This window comes from Ascaphus truei, unplaced genomic scaffold, assembly GCF_040206685.1.
Source record: "Ascaphus truei isolate aAscTru1 unplaced genomic scaffold, aAscTru1.hap1 HAP1_SCAFFOLD_777, whole genome shotgun sequence".
In the NCBI taxonomy this organism is placed as follows: Eukaryota; Metazoa; Chordata; class Amphibia; order Anura; family Ascaphidae; genus Ascaphus; species Ascaphus truei.
In genome coordinates this window covers 98,542-120,275 of record NW_027457112.1, presented here as the reverse complement: position 1 = coordinate 120,275, position 21,734 = coordinate 98,542, and the positions used below count along the sequence as shown (strand labels likewise).

Sequence of the window (21,734 nt, the reverse complement as noted above, 5' to 3'; positions counted from 1 at the left end):
TAGCAGCCGTTCCTATCTGTTACACTCCTCCCGAGTACAATCCCATCAGGGAGGTGGCTGCAGCACTCTACACTTTCCCACATAGGGATATAGCAGCCGTTCCTATCTGTTACACTCCTCCCGAGTACAATCCCATCAGGGAGGCGGCTGCAGCACTCTACACTTTCCCACATAGGGATATAGCAGCCGTTCCTATCTGTTACACTCCTCCCGAGTACAATCCCATCAGGGAGGCGGCTGCAGCACTCTACACTTTCCCACATAGGGATATAGCAGCCGTTCCTTTCTGTTACTCTCCTCCTCCCGAGTACAATCCCATCAGGGAGGTGGCTGCAGCACTCTACACTTTCCCACATAGGGATATAGCAGCCGTTTCTATCTGTTACACTCCTCCCGAGTACAATCCCATCAGGGAGGTGGCTGCAGCACTCTACACTTTCCCACATAGGGATATAGCAGCCGTTCCTATCTGTTACACTCCTCCCGAGTACAATCCCATCAGGGAGGTGGCTGCAGCACTCTACACTTTCCCACATAGGGATATAGCAGCCGTTTCTATCTGTTACACTCCTCCCGAGTACAATCCCATCAGGGAGGTGGCTGCAGCACTCTACACTTTCCCACATAGGGATATAGCAGCCGTTCCTATCTGTTACACTCCTCCCGAGTACAATCCCATCAGGGAGGTGGCTGCAGCACTCTACACTTTCCCACATAGGGATATAGCAGCCGTTCCTATCTGTTACACTCCTCCCGAGTACAATCCCATCAGGGAGGCGGCTGCAGCACTCTACACTTTCCCACATAGGGATATAGCAGCCGTTCCTATCTGTTACACTCCTCCCGAGTACAATCCCATCAGGGAGGCGGCTGCAGCACTCTACACTTTCCCACATAGGGATATAGCAGCCGTCTCTATCTGTTACTCTCCTCCCGAGTACAATCCCATCAGGGAGGTGGCTGCAGCACTCTACACTTTCCCACATAGGGATATAGCAGCCGTTCCTATCTGTTACACTCCTCCCGAGTACTATCCCATCAGGGAGGTGGCTGCAGCACTCTACACTTTCCCACATAGGGATATAGCAGCCGTTCCTATCTGTTAAACTCCTCCCGGGTACAATCCCATCAGGGAGGCGGCTGCAGCACTCTACACTTTCCCACATAGGGATATAGCAGCCGTTCCTATCTGTTACACTCCTCCCGGGTACAATCCCATCAGGGAGGCGGCTGCAGCACTCTACACTTTCCCACATAGGGATATAGCAGCCGTTCCTATCTGTTACACTCCTCCCGGGTACAATCCCATCAGGGAGGCGGCTGCAGCACTCTACACTTTCCCACATAGGGATATAGCAGCCGTTCCTATCTGTTACACTCCTCCCGAGCACAATCCCATCAGGGAGGTGGCTGCAGCACTCTACACTTTCCCACATAGGGATATAGCAGCCATTCCTATCTGTTACACTCCTCCCGAGTACAGTCCCATCGGGGAGGTGGCTGCAGCACTCTACACTTTCCCACATAGGGATATAGCAGCCGTTCCTATCTGTTACACTCCTCCCGAGTACAATCCCATCAGGGAGGCGGCTGCAGCACTCTACACTTTCCCACATAGGGATATAGCAGCAGCCGTTCCTATCTGTTACACTCCTCCCGAGTACAATCCCATCAGGGAGGTGGCTGCAGCACTCTACACTTTCCCACATAGGGATATAGCAGCCGTTCCTATCTGTTACACTCCTCCCGAGTACAATCCCATCAGGGAGGTGGCTGCAGCTCTCTACACTTTCCCACATAGGGATATAGCAGCCGTTCCTATCTGTTACTCTCCTCCCGAGTACAATCCCATCAGGGAGGCGGCTGCAGCACTCTACACTTTCCCACATAGGGATATAGCAGCCGTTCCTATCTGTTACACTCCTCCCGAGTACTATCCCATCAGGGAGGTGGCTGCAGCACTCTACACTTTCCCACATAGGGATATAGCAGCCGTTCCTATCTGTTACACTCCTCCCGAGTACAATCCCATCAGGGAGGTGGCTGCAGCACTCTACACTTTCCCACATAGGGATATAGCAGCCGTTCCTATCTGTTACACTCCTCCCGAGTACAATCCCATCAGGGAGGTGGCTGCAGCACTCTACACTTTCCCACATAGGGATATAGCAGCCGTTCCTATCTGTTACACTCCTCCCGAGTACAATCCCATCAGGGAGGTGGCTGCAGCACTCTACACTTTCCCACATAGGGATATAGCAGCCGTTCCTATCTGTTACACTCCTCCCGAGTACTATCCCATCAGGGAGGTGGCTGCAGCACTCTACACTTTCCCACATAGGGATATAGCAGCCGTTCCTATCTGTTACACTCCTCCCGAGTACAATCCCATCAGGGAGGTGGCTGCAGCACTCTACACTTTCCCACATAGGGATATAGCAGCCGTTCCTATCTGTTACACTCCTCCCGAGTACAATCCCATCAGGGAGGTGGCTGCAGCACTCTACACTTTCCCACATAGGGATATAGCAGCCGTTCCTATCTGTTACACTCCTCCCGAGTACAATCCCATCAGGGAGGTGGCTGCAGCACTCTACACTTTCCCACATAGGGATATAGCAGCCGTTCCTATCTGTTACACTCCTCCCGAGTACAATCCCATCGGGGAGGTGGCTGCAGCACTCTACACTTTCCCACATAGGGATATAGCAGCCGTTCCTATCTGTTACACTCCTCCCGAGTACAATCCCATCAGGGAGGTGGCTGCAGCACTCTACACTTTCCCACATAGGGATATAGCAGCCGTTCCTATCTGTTACACTCCTCCCGAGTACAATCCCATCAGGGAGGTGGCTGCAGCACTCTACACTTTCCCACATAGGGATATAGCAGCCGTTTCTATCTGTTACACTCCTCCCGAGTACAATCCCATCAGGGAGGTGGCTGCAGCACTCTACACTTTCCCACATAGGGATATAGCAGCCGTTCCTATCTGTTACACTCCTCCCGAGCACAATCCCATCAGGGAGGTGGCTGCAGCACTCTACACTTTCCCACATAGGGATATAGCAGCCGTTCCTATCTGTTACACTCCTCCCGAGTACAATCCCATCAGGGAGGTGGCTGCAGCACTCTACACTTTCCCACATAGGGATATAGCAGCCGTTCCTATCTGTTACACTCCTCCCGAGCACAATCCCATCAGGGAGGTGGCTGCAGCACTCTACACTTTCCCACATAGGGATATAGCAGCCGTCCCTATCTGTTACACTCCTCCCGAGTACAATCCCATCAGGGAGGCGGCTGCAGCACTCTACACTTTCCCACATAGGGATATAGCAGCCGTTCCTATCTGTTACACTCCTCCCGAGTACAATCCCATCAGGGAGGTGGCTGCAGCACTCTACACTTTCCCACATAGGGATATAGCAGCCGTCTCTATCTGTTACACTCCTCCCGAGTACAATCCCATCAGGGAGGCGGCTGCAGCACTCTACACTTTCCCACATAAGGATATAGCAGCCGTTCCTATCTGTTACACTCCTCCCGAGCACAATCCCATCAGGGAGGTGGCTGCAGCACTCTACACTTTCCCACATAGGGATATAGCAGCCGTTCCTATCTGTTACACTCCTCCCGAGTACAATCCCATCAGGGAGATGGCTGCAGCACTCTACACTTTCCCACATAGGGATATAGCAGCCGTTCCTATCTGTTACACTCCTCCCGAGTACAATCCCATCAGGGAGGTGGCTGCAGCACTCTACACTTTCCCACATAGGGATATAGCAGCCGTTCCTATCTGTTACACTCCTCCCGAGCACAATCCCATCAGGGAGGTGGCTGCAGCACTCTACACTTTCCCACATAGGGATATAGCAGCCGTTCCTATCTGTTACACTCCTCCCGAGTACAATCCCATCAGGGAGGTGGCTGCAGCACTCTACACTTTCCCACATAGGGATATAGCAGCCGTTCCTATCTGTTACACTCCTCCCGAGTACTATCCCATCAGGGAGGTGGCTGCAGCACTCTACACTTTCCCACATAGTGATATAGCAGCCGTTTCTATCTGTTACACTCCTCCCGAGTACAATCCCATCAGGGAGGTGGCTGCAGCACTCTACACTTTCCCACATAGGGATATAGCAGCCGTTCCTATCTGTTACACTCCTCCCGAGTACAATCCCATCAGGGAGGTGGCTGCAGCACTCTACACTTTCCCACATAGGGATATAGCAGCCGTTCCTATCTGTTACACTCCTCCCGGGTACAATCCCATCAGGGAGGCGGCTGCAGCACTCTACACTTTCCCACATAGGGATATAGCAGCCGTTCCTATCTGTTACACTCCTCCCGAGTACAATCCCATCAGGGAGGTGGCTGCAGCACTCTACACTTTCCCACATAGGGATATAGCAGCCGTTCCTATCTGTTACACTCCTCCCGAGTACAATCCCATCGGGGAGGCGGCTGCAGCACTCTACACTTTCCCACATAGGGATATAGCAGCCGTTCCTATCTGTTACACTCCTCCCGAGTACAATCCCATCAGGGAGGTGGCTGCAGCACTCTACACTTTCCCACATAGGGATATAGCAGCCGTTCCTATCTGTTACTCTCCTCCCGAGTACAATCCCATCAGGGAGGTGGCTGCAGCACTCTACACTTTCCCACATAGGGATATAGCAGCCGTTCCTATCTGTTACACTCCTCCCGAGTACAATCCCATCAGGGAGGCGGCTGCCGCACTCTACACTTTCCCACATAGGGATATAGCAGCCGTTCCTATCTGTTACACTCCTCCCGAGTACAATCCCATCAGGGAGGTGGCTGCAGCACTCTACACTTTCCCACATAGGGATATAGCAGCCGTTCCTATCTGTTACACTCCTCCCGAGTACAATCCCATCAGGGAGGCGGCTGCAGCACTCTACACTTTCCCACATAGGTATATAGCAGCCGTTCCTATCTGTTACACTCCTCCCGAGTACAATCCCATCAGGGAGGTGGCTGCAGCACTCTACACTTTCCCACATAGGGATATAGCAGCCGTTCCTATCTGTTACACTCCTCCCGAGTACAATCCCATCAGGGAGGTGGCTGCAGCACTCTACACTTTCCCACATAGGGATATAGCAGCCGTCTCTATCTGTTACACTCCTCCCGAGTACAATCCCATCAGGGAGGTGGCTGCAGCACTCTACACTTTCCCACATAGGGATATAGCAGCCGTTCCTATCTGTTACACTCCTCCCGAGTACAATCCCATCAGGGAGGTGGCTGCAGCACTCTACACTTTCCCACATAGGGATATAGCAGCCGTTCCTATCTGTTACACTCCTCCCGAGTACAATCCCATCAGGGAGGTGGCTGCAGCACTCTACACTTTCCCACATAGGGATATAGCAGCCGTTCCTATCTGTTACACTCCTCCCGAGTACTATCCCATCAGGGAGGCGGCTGCAGCACTCTACACTTTCCCACATAGGGATATAGCAGCCGTCTCTATCTGTTACTCTCCTCCCGAGTACAATCCCATCAGGGAGGTGGCTGCAGCACTCTACACTTTCCCACATAGGGATATAGCAGCCGTTCCTATCTGTTACACTCCTCCCGAGTACTATCCCATCAGGGAGGCGGCTGCAGCACTCTACACTTTCCCACATAGGGATATAGCAGCCGTTCCTATCTGTTACACTCCTCCCGAGTACAATCCCATCAGGGAGGCGGCTGCAGCACTCTACACTTTCCCACATAGGGATATAGCAGCCGTTCCTATCTGTTACACTCCTCCCGAGTACAATCCCATCAGGGAGGTGGCTGCAGCACTCTACACTTTCCCACATAGGGATATAGCAGCCGTTCCTATCTGTTACACTCCTCCCGAGTACAATCCCATCAGGGAGGCGGCTGCAGCACTCTACACTTTCCCACATAGGGATATAGCAGCCGTTCCTATCTGTTACACTCCTCCCGAGTACAATCCCATCAGGGAGGCGGCTGCAGCACTCTACACTTTCCCACATAGGGATATAGCAGCCGTTCCTTTCTGTTACTCTCCTCCTCCCGAGTACAATCCCATCAGGGAGGTGGCTGCAGCACTCTACACTTTCCCACATAGGGATATAGCAGCCGTTTCTATCTGTTACACTCCTCCCGAGTACAATCCCATCAGGGAGGTGGCTGCAGCACTCTACACTTTCCCACATAGGGATATAGCAGCCGTTCCTATCTGTTACACTCCTCCCGAGTACAATCCCATCAGGGAGGTGGCTGCAGCACTCTACACTTTCCCACATAGGGATATAGCAGCCGTTCCTATCTGTTACACTCCTCCCGAGTACAATCCCATCGGGGAGGCGGCTGCAGCACTCTACACTTTCCCACATAGGGATATAGCAGCCGTTCCTATCTGTTACACTCCTCCCGAGTACAATCCCATCAGGGAGGTGGCTGCAGCACTCTACACTTTCCCACATAGGGATATAGCAGCCGTTCCTATCTGTTACACTCCTCCCGAGTACAATCCCATCAGGGAGGTGGCTGCAGCACTCTACACTTTCCCACATAGGGATATAGCAGCCGTTCCTATCTGTTACACTCCTCCCGAGTACAATCCCATCAGGGAGGTGGCTGCAGCACTCTACACTTTCCCACATAGGGATATAGCAGCCGTTCCTATCTGTTACTCTCCTCCCGAGTACAATCCCATCAGGGAGGTGGCTGCAGCACTCTACACTTTCCCCCATAGGGATATAGCAGCCGTCTCTATCTGTTACACTCCTCCCGAGTACAATCCCATCAGGGAGGTGGCTGCAGCACTCTACACTTTCCCACATAGGGATATAGCAGCCGTTCCTATCTGTTACACTCCTCCCGAGTACAATCCCATCAGGGAGGTGGCTGCAGCACTCTACACTTTCCCACATAGGGATATAGCAGCCGTTCCTATCTGTTACACTCCTCCCGAGTACAATCCCATCAGGGAGGCGGCTGCCGCACTCTACACTTTCCCACATAGGGATCTAGCAGCCGTTCCTATCTGTTACACTCCTCCCGAGTACAATCCCATCAGGGAGGTGGCTGCAGCACTCTACACTTTCCCACATAGGGATATAGCAGCCGTTCCTATCTGTTACACTCCTCCCGAGTACAATCCCATCAGGGAGGTGGCTGCAGCACTCTACACTTTCCCACATAGGGATATAGCAGCCGTCTCTATCTGTTACACTCCTCCCGAGTACTATCCCATCAGGGAGGTGGCTGCAGCACTCTACACTTTCCCACATAGGGATATAGCAGCCGTTCCTATCTGTTACACTCCTCCCGAGTACAATCCCATCAGGGAGGTGGCTGCAGCACTCTACACTTTCCCACATAGGGATATAGCAGCCGTTCCTATCTGTTACACTCCTCCCGAGTACAATCCCATCAGGGAGGTGGCTGCAGCACTCTACACTTTCCCACATAGGGATATAGCAGCCGTTCCTATCTGTTACACTCCTCCCGAGTACAATCCCATCAGGGAGGTGGCTGCAGCACTCTACACTTTCCCACATAGGGATATAGCAGCCGTTCCTATCTGTTACACTCCTCCCGAGTACAATCCCATCAGGGAGGTGGCTGCAGCACTCTACACTTTCCCACATAGGGATATAGCAGCCGTTCCTATCTGTTACACTCCTCCCGAGTACAATCCCATCAGGGAGGTGGCTGCAGCACTCTACACTTTCCCACATAGGGATATAGCAGCCGTTCCTATCTGTTACACTCCTCCCGAGTACAATCCCATCAGGGAGGTGGCTGCAGCACTCTACACTTTCCCACATAGGGATATAGCAGCCGTTCCTATCTGTTACACTCCTCCCGAGTACTATCCCATCAGGGAGGCGGCTGCAGCACTCTACACTTTCCCACATAGGGATATAGCAGCCGTCTCTATCTGTTACTCTCCTCCCGAGTACAATCCCATCAGGGAGGTGGCTGCAGCACTCTACACTTTCCCACATAGGGATATAGCAGCCGTTCCTATCTGTTACACTCCTCCCGAGTACAATCCCATCAGGGAGGTGGCTGCAGCACTCTACACTTTCCCACATAGGGATATAGCAGCCGTTCCTATCTGTTACACTCCTCCCGAGTACAATCCCATCAGGGAGGCGGCTGCAGCACTCTACACTTTCCCACATAGGGATATAGCAGCCGTTCCTATCTGTTACACTCCTCCCGAGTACAATCCCATCAGGGAGGTGGCTGCAGCACTCTACACTTTCCCACATAGGGATATAGCAGCCGTTCCTATCTGTTACACTCCTCCCGAGTACAATCCCATCAGGGAGGCGGCTGCAGCACTCTACACTTTCCCACATAGGGATATAGCAGCCGTTCCTATCTGTTACACTCCTCCCGAGTACAATCCCATCAGGGAGGCGGCTGCAGCACTCTACACTTTCCCACATAGGGATATAGCAGCCGTTCCTTTCTGTTACTCTCCTCCTCCCGAGTACAATCCCATCAGGGAGGTGGCTGCAGCACTCTACACTTTCCCACATAGGGATATAGCAGCCGTTTCTATCTGTTACACTCCTCCCGAGTACAATCCCATCAGGGAGGTGGCTGCAGCACTCTACACTTTCCCACATAGGGATATAGCAGCCGTTCCTATCTGTTACACTCCTCCCGAGTACTATCCCATCAGGGAGGTGGCTGCAGCACTCTACACTTTCCCACATAGGGATATAGCAGCCGTTTCTATCTGTTACACTCCTCCCGAGTACAATCCCATCAGGGAGGTGGCTGCAGCACTCTACACTTTCCCACATAGGGATATAGCAGCCGTTCCTATCTGTTACACTCCTCCCGAGTACAATCCCATCGGGGAGGCGGCTGCAGCACTCTACACTTTCCCACATAGGGATATAGCAGCCGTTCCTATCTGTTACACTCCTCCCGAGTACAATCCCATCAGGGAGGTGGCTGCAGCACTCTACACTTTCCCACATAGGGATATAGCAGCCGTTCCTATCTGTTACACTCCTCCCGAGTACAATCCCATCAGGGAGGTGGCTGCAGCACTCTACACTTTCCCACATAGGGATATAGCAGCCGTTCCTATCTGTTACACTCCTCCCGAGTACAATCCCATCAGGGAGGCGGCTGCAGCACTCTACACTTTCCCACATAGGGATATAGCAGCCGTTCCTATCTGTTACACTCCTCCCGAGTACAATCCCATCAGGGAGGTGGCTGCAGCACTCTACACTTTCCCACATAGGGATATAGCAGCCGTCTCTATCTGTTACACTCCTCCCGAGTACAATCCCATCAGGGAGGCGGCTGCCGCACTCTACACTTTCCCACATAGGGATCTAGCAGCCGTTCCTATCTGTTACACTCCTCCCGAGTACAATCCCATCAGGGAGGTGGCTGCAGCACTCTACACTTTCCCACATAGGGATATAGCAGCCGTTCCTATCTGTTACACTCCTCCCGAGTACAATCCCATCAGGGAGGTGGCTGCAGCACTCTACACTTTCCCACATAGGGATATAGCAGCCGTTCCTATCTGTTACACTCCTCCCGAGTACAATCCCATCAGGGAGGTGGCTGCAGCACTCTACACTTTCCCACATAGGGATATAGCAGCCGTTCCTATCTGTTACACTCCTCCCGAGTACAATCCCATCAGGGAGGTGGCTGCAGCACTCTACACTTTCCCACATAGGGATATAGCAGCCGTTCCTATCTGTTACACTCCTCCCGAGTACAATCCCATCAGGGAGGTGGCTGCAGCACTCTACACTTTCCCACATAGGGATATAGCAGCCGTTCCTATCTGTTACACTCCTCCCGAGTACAATCCCATCAGAGAGGTGGCTGCCGCACTCTACACTTTCCCACATAGGGATATAGCAGCCGTCTCTATCTGTTACACTCCTCCCGAGTACAATCCCATCAGGGAGGCGGCTGCAGCACTCTACACTTTCCCACATAGGGATATAGCAGCCGTTCCTATCTGTTACTCTCCTCCCGAGTACAATCCCATCAGGGAGGCGGCTGCAGCACTCTACACTTTCCCACATAGGGATATAGCAGCCGTTCCTATCTGTTACACTCCTCCCGAGTACAATCCCATCAGGGAGGCGGCTGCAGCACTCTACACTTTCCCACATAGGGATATAGCAGCCGTTCCTATCTGTTACACTCCTCCCGAGTACAATCCCATCAGGGAGGCGGCTGCAGCACTCTACACTTTCCCACATAGGGATATAGCAGCCGTTCCTATCTGTTACACTCCTCCCGAGTACAATCCCATCAGGGAGGTGGCTGCAGCACTCTACACTTTCCCACATAGGGATATAGCAGCCGTTCCTATCTGTTACACTCCTCCCGAGTACAATCCCATCAGGGAGGCGGCTGCAGCACTCTACACTTTCCCACATAGGGATATAGCAGCCGTTCCTATCTGTTACACTCCTCCCGAGTACAATCCCATCAGGGAGGTGGCTGCAGCACTCTACACTTTCCCACATAGGGATATAGCAGCCGTTCCTATCTGTTACACTCCTCCCGAGTACAATCCCATCAGGGAGGTGGCTGCAGCACTCTACACTTTCCCACATAGGGATATAGCAGCCGTTCCTATCTGTTACACTCCTCCCGAGTACAATCCCATCAGGGAGGTGGCTGCAGCACTCTACACTTTCCCACATAGGGATATAGCAGCCGTTCCTATCTGTTACACTCCTCCCGAGTACAATCCCATCAGGGAGGCGGCTGCAGCACTCTACACTTTCCCACATAGGGATATAGCAGCCGTTCCTATCTGTTACACTCCTCCCGAGTACAATCCCATCAGGGAGGTGGCTGCAGCACTCTACACTTTCCCACATAGGGATATAGCAGCCGTCTCTATCTGTTACACTCCTCCCGAGTACAATCCCATCAGGGAGGTGGCTGCAGCACTCTACACTTTCCCACATAGGGATATAGCAGCCGTTCCTATCTGTTACACTCCTCCCGAGTACAATCCCATCAGGGAGGCGGCTGCAGCACTCTACACTTTCCCACATAGGGATATAGCAGCCGTTCCTATCTGTTACACTCCTCCCGAGTACAATCCCATCAGGGAGGTGGCTGCAGCACTCTACACTTTCCCACATAGGGATATAGCAGCCGTTCCTATCTGTTACACTCCTCCCGAGTACAATCCCATCGGGGAGGTGGCTGCAGCACTCTACACTTTCCCACATAGGGATATAGCAGCCGTTCCTATCTGTTACTCTCCTCCCGAGTACAATCCCATCAGGGAGGTGGCTGCAGCACTCTACACTTTCCCACATAGGGATATAGCAGCCGTTCCTATCTGTTACTCTCCTCCCGAGTACAATCCCATCAGGGAGGCGGCTGCAGCACTCTACACTTTCCCACATAGGGATATAGCAGCCGTTCCTATCTGTTACACTCCTCCCGAGTACAATCCCATCAGGGAGGTGGCTGCAGCACTCTACACTTTCCCACATAGGGATATAGCAGCCGTTCCTATCTGTTACACTCCTCCCGAGCACAATCCCATCAGGGAGGTGGCTGCAGCACTCTACACTTTCCAACATAGGGATATAGCAGCCGTTCCTATCTGTTACACTCCTCCCGAGTACAATCCCATCAGGGAGGTGGCTGCAGCACTCTACACTTTCCCACATAGGGATATAGCAGCCGTTCCTATCTGTTACACTCCTCCCGAGCACAATCCCATCAGGGAGGTGGCTGCAGCACTCTACACTTTCCCACATAGGGATATAGCAGCCGTTCCTATCTGTTACACTCCTCCCGAGCACAATCCCATCAGGGAGGTGGCTGCAGCACTCTACACTTTCCCACATAGGGATATAGCAGCCGTCTCTATCTGTTACACTCCTCCCGAGTACAATCCCATCGGGGAGGTGGCTGCAGCACTCTACACTTTCCCACATAGGGATATAGCAGCCGTTCCTATCTGTTACTCTCCTCCCGAGTACAATCCCATCAGGGAGGCGGCTGCAGCACTCTACACTTTCCCACATAGGGATATAGCAGCCGTTCCTATCTGTTACACTCCTCCCGAGTACAATCCCATCAGGGAGGTGGCTGCAGCACTCTACACTTTCCCACATAGGTATATAGCAGCCGTTCCTATCTGTTACACTCCTCCCGAGTACAATCCCATCAGGGAGGTGGCTGCAGCACTCTACACTTTCCCACATAGGGATATAGCAGCCGTTCCTATCTGTTACACTCCTCCCGAGTACAATCCCATCAGGGAGGTGGCTGCAGCACTCTACACTTTCCCACATAGGGATATAGCAGCCGTTCCTATCTGTTACACTCCTCCCGAGTACAATCCCATCAGGGAGGTGGCTGCAGCACTCTACACTTTCCCACATAGGGATATAGCAGCCGTTCCTATCTGTTACACTCCTCCCGAGCACAATCCCATCAGGGAGGTGGCTGCAGCACTCTACACTTTCCCACATAGGGATATAGCAGCCGTTCCTATCTGTTACACTCCTCCCGAGTACAATCCCATCAGGGAGGTGGCTGCAGCACTCTACACTTTCCCACATAGGGATATAGCAGCCGTCTCTATCTGTTACTCTCCTCCCGAGTACAATCCCATCAGGGAGGTGGCTGCAGCACTCTACACTTTCCCACATAGGGATATAGCAGCCGTTCCTATCTGTTACACTCCTCCCGAGTACAATCCCATCAGGGAGGTGGCTGCAGCACTCTACACTTTCCCACATAGGGATATAGCAGCCGTTCCTATCTGTTACACTCCTCCCGAGCACAATCCCATCAGGGAGGTGGCTGCAGCACTCTACACTTTCCCACATAGGGATATAGCAGCCGTTCCTATCTGTTACACTCCTCCCGAGCACAATCCCATCAGGGAGGTGGCTGCAGCACTCTACACTTTCCCACATAGGGATATAGCAGCCGTCTCTATCTGTTACACTCCTCCCGAGTACAATCCCATCGGGGAGGTGGCTGCAGCACTCTACACTTTCCCACATAGGGATATAGCAGCCGTTCCTATCTGTTACTCTCCTCCCGAGTACAATCCCATCAGGGAGGTGGCTGCAGCACTCTACACTTTCCCACATAGGGATATAGCAGCCGTTCCTATCTGTTACACTCCTCCCGAGTACAATCCCATCAGGGAGGTGGCTGCAGCACTCTACACTTTCCCACATAGGGATATAGCAGCCGTTCCTATCTGTTACACTCCTCCCGAGTACAATCCCATCAGGGAGGTGGCTGCCGCACTCTACACTTTCCCACATAGGGATATAGCAGCCGTTCCTATCTGTTACACTCCTCCCGAGTACTATCCCACCAGGGAGGTGGCTGCAGCACTCTACACTTTCCCACATAGGGATATAGCAGCCGTTCCTATCTGTTACACTCCTCCCGAGTACAATCCCATCAGGGAGGTGGCTGCAGCACTCTACACTTTCCCACATAGGGATCTAGCAGCCGTTCCTATCTGTTACACTCCTCCCGAGTACAATCCCATCAGGGAGGTGGCTGCAGCACTCTACACTTTCCCACATAGGGATATAGCAGCCGTTCCTATCTGTTACACTCCTCCCGAGTACAATCCCATCGGGGAGGTGGCTGCAGCACTCTACACTTTCCCACATGGAGTTCTTTCATGGATTTCAATAACTACCCAAAGACCTCATCATGTGTCCTTTCCTCCGACACACTAAATCTATCCTCATATCCCGGGGTCCTGGAAATAGAGAAGTGACCAGGATACACTGGGGAGAAGTGTTACATGCTGCTTCTTTCTGTGTTCTAGATACACATGGTTAACATACATATTCACAGATACGTCTGATTGTTACACATACATATTCACAGATACGTCTGCTTGTTACACATACATATTCACATATACGTCTGCTTGTTACACATACATATTCACATATACATCTGCTTGTTACACATACATATTCACAGATATGTCTGCTTGTTACACATACATATTCACATATACGTCTGCTTGTTACATACATATTCACATATACGTCTGCTTGTTACACATACATATTCACATATACGTCTGCTTGTTACATACATATTCACATATACGTCTGCTTGTTACACATACATATTCACATACAGTATACGTCTGCTTGTTACACATACATATTCACATATACGTCTGCTTGTTACACATACATATTCACATATACGTCTGCTTGTTACACATACATATTCACAGATACGTCTGCTTGTTACACACACATATTCACAGATATGTCTGCTTGTTACACATACATATTCACATATACGTCTGCTTGTTACACACACATATTCACATATACATCTGCTTGTTACACATACATATTCACATATACGTCTGCTTGTTACACATACATATTCACAGATACGTCTGCTTGTTACACATACATATTCACATATACTTCTGCTTGTTACACATACATATTCACAGATACAGTACGTCTGCTTGTTACACATACATATTCACATATACGTCTGCTTGTTACACATACATATTCACATATACGTCTGCTTGTTACACATACATATTCACATATACGTCTGCTTGTTACACATACATATTCACATATACGTCTGCTTGTTACACATACATATTCACATATACGTCTGCTTGTTACACATACATATTCACATATACGTCTGCTTGTTACACATACATATTCACATATACGTCTGCTTGTTACACATACATATTCACATATACGTCTGCTTGTTACACATACATATTCACATATACGTCTGCTTGTTACACATACATATTCACATATACGTCTGCTTGTTACACATACATATTCACATATACGTCTGCTTGTTACACATGTATATGTGAATATGTGAATGTGTCTGCTTGTTACACATACATATTCACATATACGTCTGCTTGTTACACATACATATTCACATATACGTCTGCTTGTTACACATACATATTCACATATACGTCTGCTTGTTACACATACATATTCACATATACGTCTGCTTGTTACACATACATATTCACATATACGTCTGCTTGTTACACATACATATTTACATATACGTCTGCTTGTTACACATACATATTCACATATACGTCTGCTTGTTACACATACATATTCACATATACGTCTGCTTGTTACACATACATATTCACATATACGTCTGCTTGCTACACATGTATATGTGAATATGTGAATGTGTCTGCTTGTTACACATACATATTCACATATACGTCTGCTTGTTACACATACATATTCACATATACGTCTGCTTGTTACACATACATATTCACATATACGTCTGCTTGTTACACATACATATTTACATATACGTCTGCTTGTTACACATACATATTCACATATACGTCTGCTTGTTACACATACATATTCACATATACGTCTGCTTGTTACACATACATATTCACATATACGTCTGCTTGCTACACATGTATATGTGAATATGTGAATGTGTCTGCTTGTTACACATACATATTCACATATACGTCTGCTTGTTACACATGTATATGTGAATGTGTCTGCTTGTTACACATACATATTCACATATACGTCTGCTTGTTACACATGTATATGTGAATATGTGAATGTGTCTGCTTGTTACACATACATATTCACATATACGTCTGCTTGTTACACATACATATTCACATATACGTCTGCTTGTTACACATGTATATGTGAATATGTGAATGTGTCTGCTTGTTACACATACATATTCACATATACGTCTGCTTGTTACACATGTATATGTGAATATGTGAATGTGTCTGCTTGTTACACATACATATTCACATATACGTCTGCTTGTTACACATACATATTCACATATACGTCTGCTTGTTACACATACATATTCACATATACGTCTGCTTGTTACACATGTATATGTGAATATGTGAATGTGTCTGCTTGTTACACATACATATTCACATATACGTCTGCTTGTTACACATACATATTCACATATACGTCTGCTTGTTACACATGTATATGTGAATATGTGAATGTGTCTGCTTGTTACACATACATATTCACATATACGTCTGCTTGTTACACATGTATATGTGAATGTGTCTGCTTGTTACACATACATATTAACATATGTTGCTTTGCATGTTTATTAAATATTGCCATTTAAAAGCTACAATGATCATATTTATTATATATATCTGCATCTATTTAATTTATGTATCGTCTAATATACAACAAACGAAGGAGAACTAGGGTTAACTCCTGCACTGCCAGGGGAAATGCACACATTGCAAACCAAAGGGCTTAAGCTTAGGTTTGGACCTGTTTGTGTTCAGTCCCCTGTGTGTCATGGAGACTCCCAAATGTTTACCCTAAATAAAAAATCATATTTATCTGCTATACCCACAATGTGATTTCACTCAATGAGTGAGTTAAGTGATCGGCTGATTAAGAGATTCCTTTCTGTTCCTGCCCAAGTCTCCCCGAAGATTTCCAATGTTGGCATGTGTGCTGTGTCAGGTTGCATGAGGGGCCATGTTTTAATACTCTAACATAGATCTTAGCAGTTGGTTGGGTGCCTTCCAGAAGCTCCAACTTACTGGCCCCCCTCCAACCACTCCTTATCCGGTGGCTCTTCTCCCATTTATGTTTTCAGTGTTTGGAAAAGCTTGCAACGTAGTAGAGTCTGCACTTGGCGTATGATTTATCCGGTATTAGGCATTAATAATTATTCAATAAATCCACCTTTGTCACCTTTAAATTTTACAATCCATAGAAATGTCTCACTTCTCTCTCACAATGTTCTTGGCTCCATCCTTTACTCCCCACATTCTCCTCCTCTCTGATGGGACTTCTCGCTCTTTCTCGAGAGTCTTCCCTGTCCTCCACCCTCTTACACATGAGAAATCATTTTGTATAAGATGGGGAAACACAGTCTTCAGAGAAATAAAGATGAACAGAAGCCAAATGCTCAAAGTGCAGCGTTCTTCTTGGATTTTGTTGAGGACTTACAGTATTTAGGCCAACATTTTCATAGTTGTATATGAGCTTTCCAGACCTGGCCAAAATCAGAAAGACTCATAAACAGACTTGAGAATAGGTCCTAGATTAAGTTGTGTTGTAGTTACAGCAGAAAGTAGGTGCAGACGTTATTTTATACATCATTGGTAATACCCCACTTCTGGATGCTGCAACTCAAGACGAGGACAAATGAAATCATGTAGGATTGCGCCCTAAGTTTTACAAGATGTAAAGAAATCATATAACAAAGTTACGCAGACTTGGAAGGGAAAACTAGATAGGAAAATGCACAGGGAATTTACAAGGGTATCCAGAGAATCCAAACATATATTTCTAAGTAGCCATTAGCAACAACAGAGGTTGGATGGAATCTATGTGCTGTACCTCTGTGTCTGCCATGTCCCTCTGCCTCTGTGCTATCCCTCTGCCTCTCTGCGCTGTCTCTCTGCGTGGTTTCTCTGCGCTGTCTCTCTGCCTCTATGTGCCGTCCCTCTGCCTCTCTGCGCCGTCCCCATGCCTCTCTGCCTCGTCCCTCAGCCTCGTCCCTCAGCCTCTCTGAGCCGTCCCTCTGCCTCGTCCCTCAGCCTCTCTGAGCCGTCCCTCTGCCTCGTCCCTCAGCCTCTCTGCGCCGTCCCTCTGCCTCGTCCCTCAGCCTCTCTGCGCCGTCCCTCTGCTGATATGAGAGATGAACACACCTGGTCATACCTCCTCCTCTATTGATCTCTCTGTGGGGGTACCCCAGGGCTCTGTCCTGGGACCTCTTCTCTTTTCTCTGTACACACTCTCTCTAGGTGACGTAATAACATCTCTTGGGTTTAAATATCACCTCGACGCTGACGACACACAAATTTAGTTTTCAACACCCGACCTTACACCTGTTGTACAAACCAAATTTTCTGAATGTCTCTCTGCGATATCATCCTGGATGGCCCTCCGCCGTCTTAAACTCAACATGGCAAAAACAGAACTCCTCATACAGTACTTCCTCCCAAACCTGGCCCCACTACCTCCTTCCACATTACTGTTGGAAGTACGATCATTTACCCAGTAGCCCAAGTACGCTGCCTAGGGGTTACACTCGATTCCTCTCTCACATTTTCCTCTCACATTCAAAACGTTTCTAAAACCTGTCGCTTTTTCCTCCGCAATATCACTAAGATACGCCCTTTCCTCTGTTGCTCGACTGCAAAAACTCTGACTCAGGCCCTCATTCTCTCCCGTCTTGATTACTGTAACCTCCTGCTGTCCGGCCTTCCTGCCTCTCATCCGTCTCCCCTACAATCTATCCTAAACGCTGCTTCCAGAGTCACGCTACTCTTTCCTAGATCTGTCTCAGCATCTCACTTCCTGAAATCCCTCTCCTGGCTTCCGATCAAATCCCGCATCTCACACTCCATTCTTCTCCTCACTTTTAAAGCTTTACACTCTTCTGCCCCTCCTTACATCTCAGCCCTAATTTCTCGTTATGCACCATCCCGACTCTTGCGTTCTTCTCAAGGATGTCTTCTTTCTACCCCGTTTGCATCTAAAGCCCTCTCCCGCCTTAAACCTTTTTTACTGACTGCCCCACACCTCTGGAATGCCCTTCTCTTCAATACCGAACTAGCACCCTCTCTATCCACCTTTAAGACCCACCTTAAGACACACTTGCTTAAACAAGCATATGAATAGCACTGTAGATATTCTGAACACATGATACATAAAGCTTGGCCCCCTGCAGGCGCACTTACCAGAACTCCCTCCTACTGTCTCTGTACGTTCTCCCTACCTACGAATTAGACTGTAAGCTCCTCGGAGCAGGGACTCCTCTTCCTTAATGTTACTTTTATGTCTGAAGCACTTATTCCCGTGACCTGTTATTTATATTATCTGTTATTTATTTGATTACCACGTGTATTGCTACTGTGAAGCGCTATGTACATTAATGGCGCTATATAAATAAAGACATACAATACAATACAATCTTCTTCCTCTGCCCTCTCTCACTCCCTCATCTTCTTCCTCTCACTCCTTCCTCATCTTCTTCCTGTCTCACTCCTTCCTCATCTTCTTCCTCTGCCCTCTGTCTCAGTCCTTCCTCATCTTCTTCCTCTGCCCTCCCGCATTCCTTCCTCATCATCTTCCTCTTTCTCACTCCATCCTCATCTTCTTCCTCTGCACTCTGTCTAACTCTTTCCCCATCTCCTCCCTCTTTCCTCTGTCTCTCTCCCTCATCTTCTTCCTCTGCCCCCTGTCTCTCCTTCCTCATCTTCTTCCTCTGTCTCACTCCTTCCTCATCTTCCTCTGTCTCACTCCTTCCTCATCTTCTTCCTCTGACATCTCTCATTCTTTCCTCATCTTCTTCTTCTGCCCGCTCTCATTCCTTCCTCATCTTCTTCTTCTGCCCTCTCTCATCTTCTTCCTCTGTCCTCTCTCATTCCTTCCTCATCTTCTTCCTCTAACATCTCTCATTCCTTCCTCATCTTCTTCTGTCCTCTCTCATTCCTTCCTCATCTTCTTCTTCTGCACTCTCATCTTCTTCCTCTGTCCTCTCTCATTCCTTCCTCATCTTCTTTCTCTGCCCTCTCTCATTCCTTCCTAATCTTCTTCTTCTGTCATCTCTCATCCCTTCCTCATCTTCTTCCTCTGGCCTCTCTCATTCCTTCCTCATCTTCTTCTGCCTTGTCTAATTCCTTCCTCACCTTCTTCCTCTGCCTTCTGTCTCATTCCTTCCTCATCTTCTTCCTCTGCCCTCTCTCACTACTTTCTCATCTTCTTCCCCTGCTTTCTGTCTCACTCCTTCCTCATCTTCTCCCTCTGCCCTGTGTCTCACTCCTTCCTCATCTTTTTCCCCTGCCCTCATTCCTTCCTCATCTTCTTCTGCCCTGTCTCATTCCTTCCTCACCTTCTTCCTCTGCCCTCTGTCTCACTCCTTCCTCATCCTCTTCCTCTGCCATCTCTCATTCCTTCCTCATCTTCTTCTTCCTCTGTCCTTGTCCCATTGACTATCCCTCCGTCTCCCGCAGACATGGCTCCCTCTCTGCAGACTGCGTTTGCTCGCCGCTGGTGGATCGCTTGCACTGCGGTCCTGGAAAATCTCCTCTTCTCTGCAGTTCTATTTGGATGGGGCTCACTGCTCATCATGTTACAGCAGGAAGGATTCTACTCCCAGCTCTGCACAGGTCTGTCCAAGCTCGGTCACAATATCACCATTCCACCAATGACAACATTGTCCCTCACACAGCAGAGGACTCAGACATAGAAGTAGCTACAGTAAAGACCATCGAGCCTGACTCTCACACTACAAGGTGACAACTTTAGCAGAGGCCTGTGGCCCGTTGAGTCTTTTCCTGGTCCCTGTGTCTAAAATACGACAAAACAAATAAGCAGTTTATATGAATGGTACTAATCTGAGCATTGGCCATTACCTGCATCACAACCTACAATCTCAGCTCATTCATTAGAATAATGTGTAGTGAGGTCACTTTCATTAGAATAATGTGTAGTGAGGTCACTTTCATTAGAATAATGTGTAGTGAGGTCACTTTCATTAGAATAATGTGTAGTGAGGTCACTTTCATTAGAATAATGTGTAGTGAGGTCACTTTCATTGGAATAATGTGTAGTGAGGTCACTTTCATTGGAATAATGTGTAGTGAGGTCACTTTCATCGGAATAATGTGTAGTGAGGTCACTTTCATTGGAATAATGTGTAGTGAGGTCACTTTCATTAGAATAATGTGTAGTGAGGTCACTTTCATTGGAATAATGTGTAGTGAGGTCACTTTCGTTGAAATAATGTGTAGTGAGGTCACTTTCATTAGAATAATGTGTAGTGAGGTCACTTTCATTGGAATAATGTGTAGTGAGGTCACTTTCATTAGAATAATGTGTAGTGAGGTCACTTTCATTGGAATAATGTGTAGTGAGGTCACTTTCATTGAAATAGTGTGTAGTGAGGTCACTTTCATTAGAATAATGTGTAGTGAGGTCACTTTCATTAGAATAATGTGTAGTGAGGTCACTTTCATTGGAATAATGTGTAGTGAGGTCACTTTCATTAGAATAATGTGTAGTGAGGTCACTTTCATTGGAATAATGTGTAGTGAGGTCACTTTTATTAGAATAATGTGTAGTGAGGTCACTTTCATCGGAATAATGTGTAGTGAGGTCACTTTCATTAGAATAATGTGTAGTGAGGTCACTATTATTAGAATAATGTGTAGTGAGGTCACTTTCATCGGAATAATGTGTAGTGAGGTCACTTTCATTGGAATAATGTGTAGTGAGGTCACTTTCATTAGAATAATGTGTAGTGAGGTCACTTTCATTGGAATAATGTGTAGTGAGGTCACGTTCATTGGAATAATGTGTAGTGAGGTCACGTTCATTGGAATAATGTGTAGTGAGGTCACTTTCATTGGAATAATGTGTAGTGAGGTCACTTTCATCGGAATAATGTGTAGTGAGGTCACTTTCATTAGAATAATGTGTAGTGAGGTCACTTTCATTGGAATAATGTGTAGTGAGGTCACGTTCATTGGAATAATGTGTAGTGAGGTCACGTTCATTGGAATAATGTGTAGTGAGGTCACTTTCATTAGAATAATGTGTAGTGAGGTCAATTTCATTAGAATAATGTGTAGTGAGGTCACGTTCATTGGAATAATGTGTAGTGAGGTCACTTTCATTAGA

The 21,734-nt window shown here is 48.3% G+C and overlaps 1 protein-coding gene across 1 annotated transcript in view; it reads left to right on the top strand.

The window, feature by feature from the left end:
• The window catches only part of LOC142486200 (large neutral amino acids transporter small subunit 3-like), a 131,350-nt gene that overhangs the window by 11,607 nt on the left and 98,009 nt on the right, over positions 1–21,734 (top strand). Inside the window, exon 2 of the mRNA XM_075584842.1 lies at positions 20,066–20,221. Coding sequence (XP_075440957.1) covers positions 20,068–20,221 — 154 coding nt within the window. The 5' untranslated portion in view covers positions 20,066–20,067. The remainder of the gene's footprint in view (positions 1–20,065; positions 20,222–21,734) is intronic.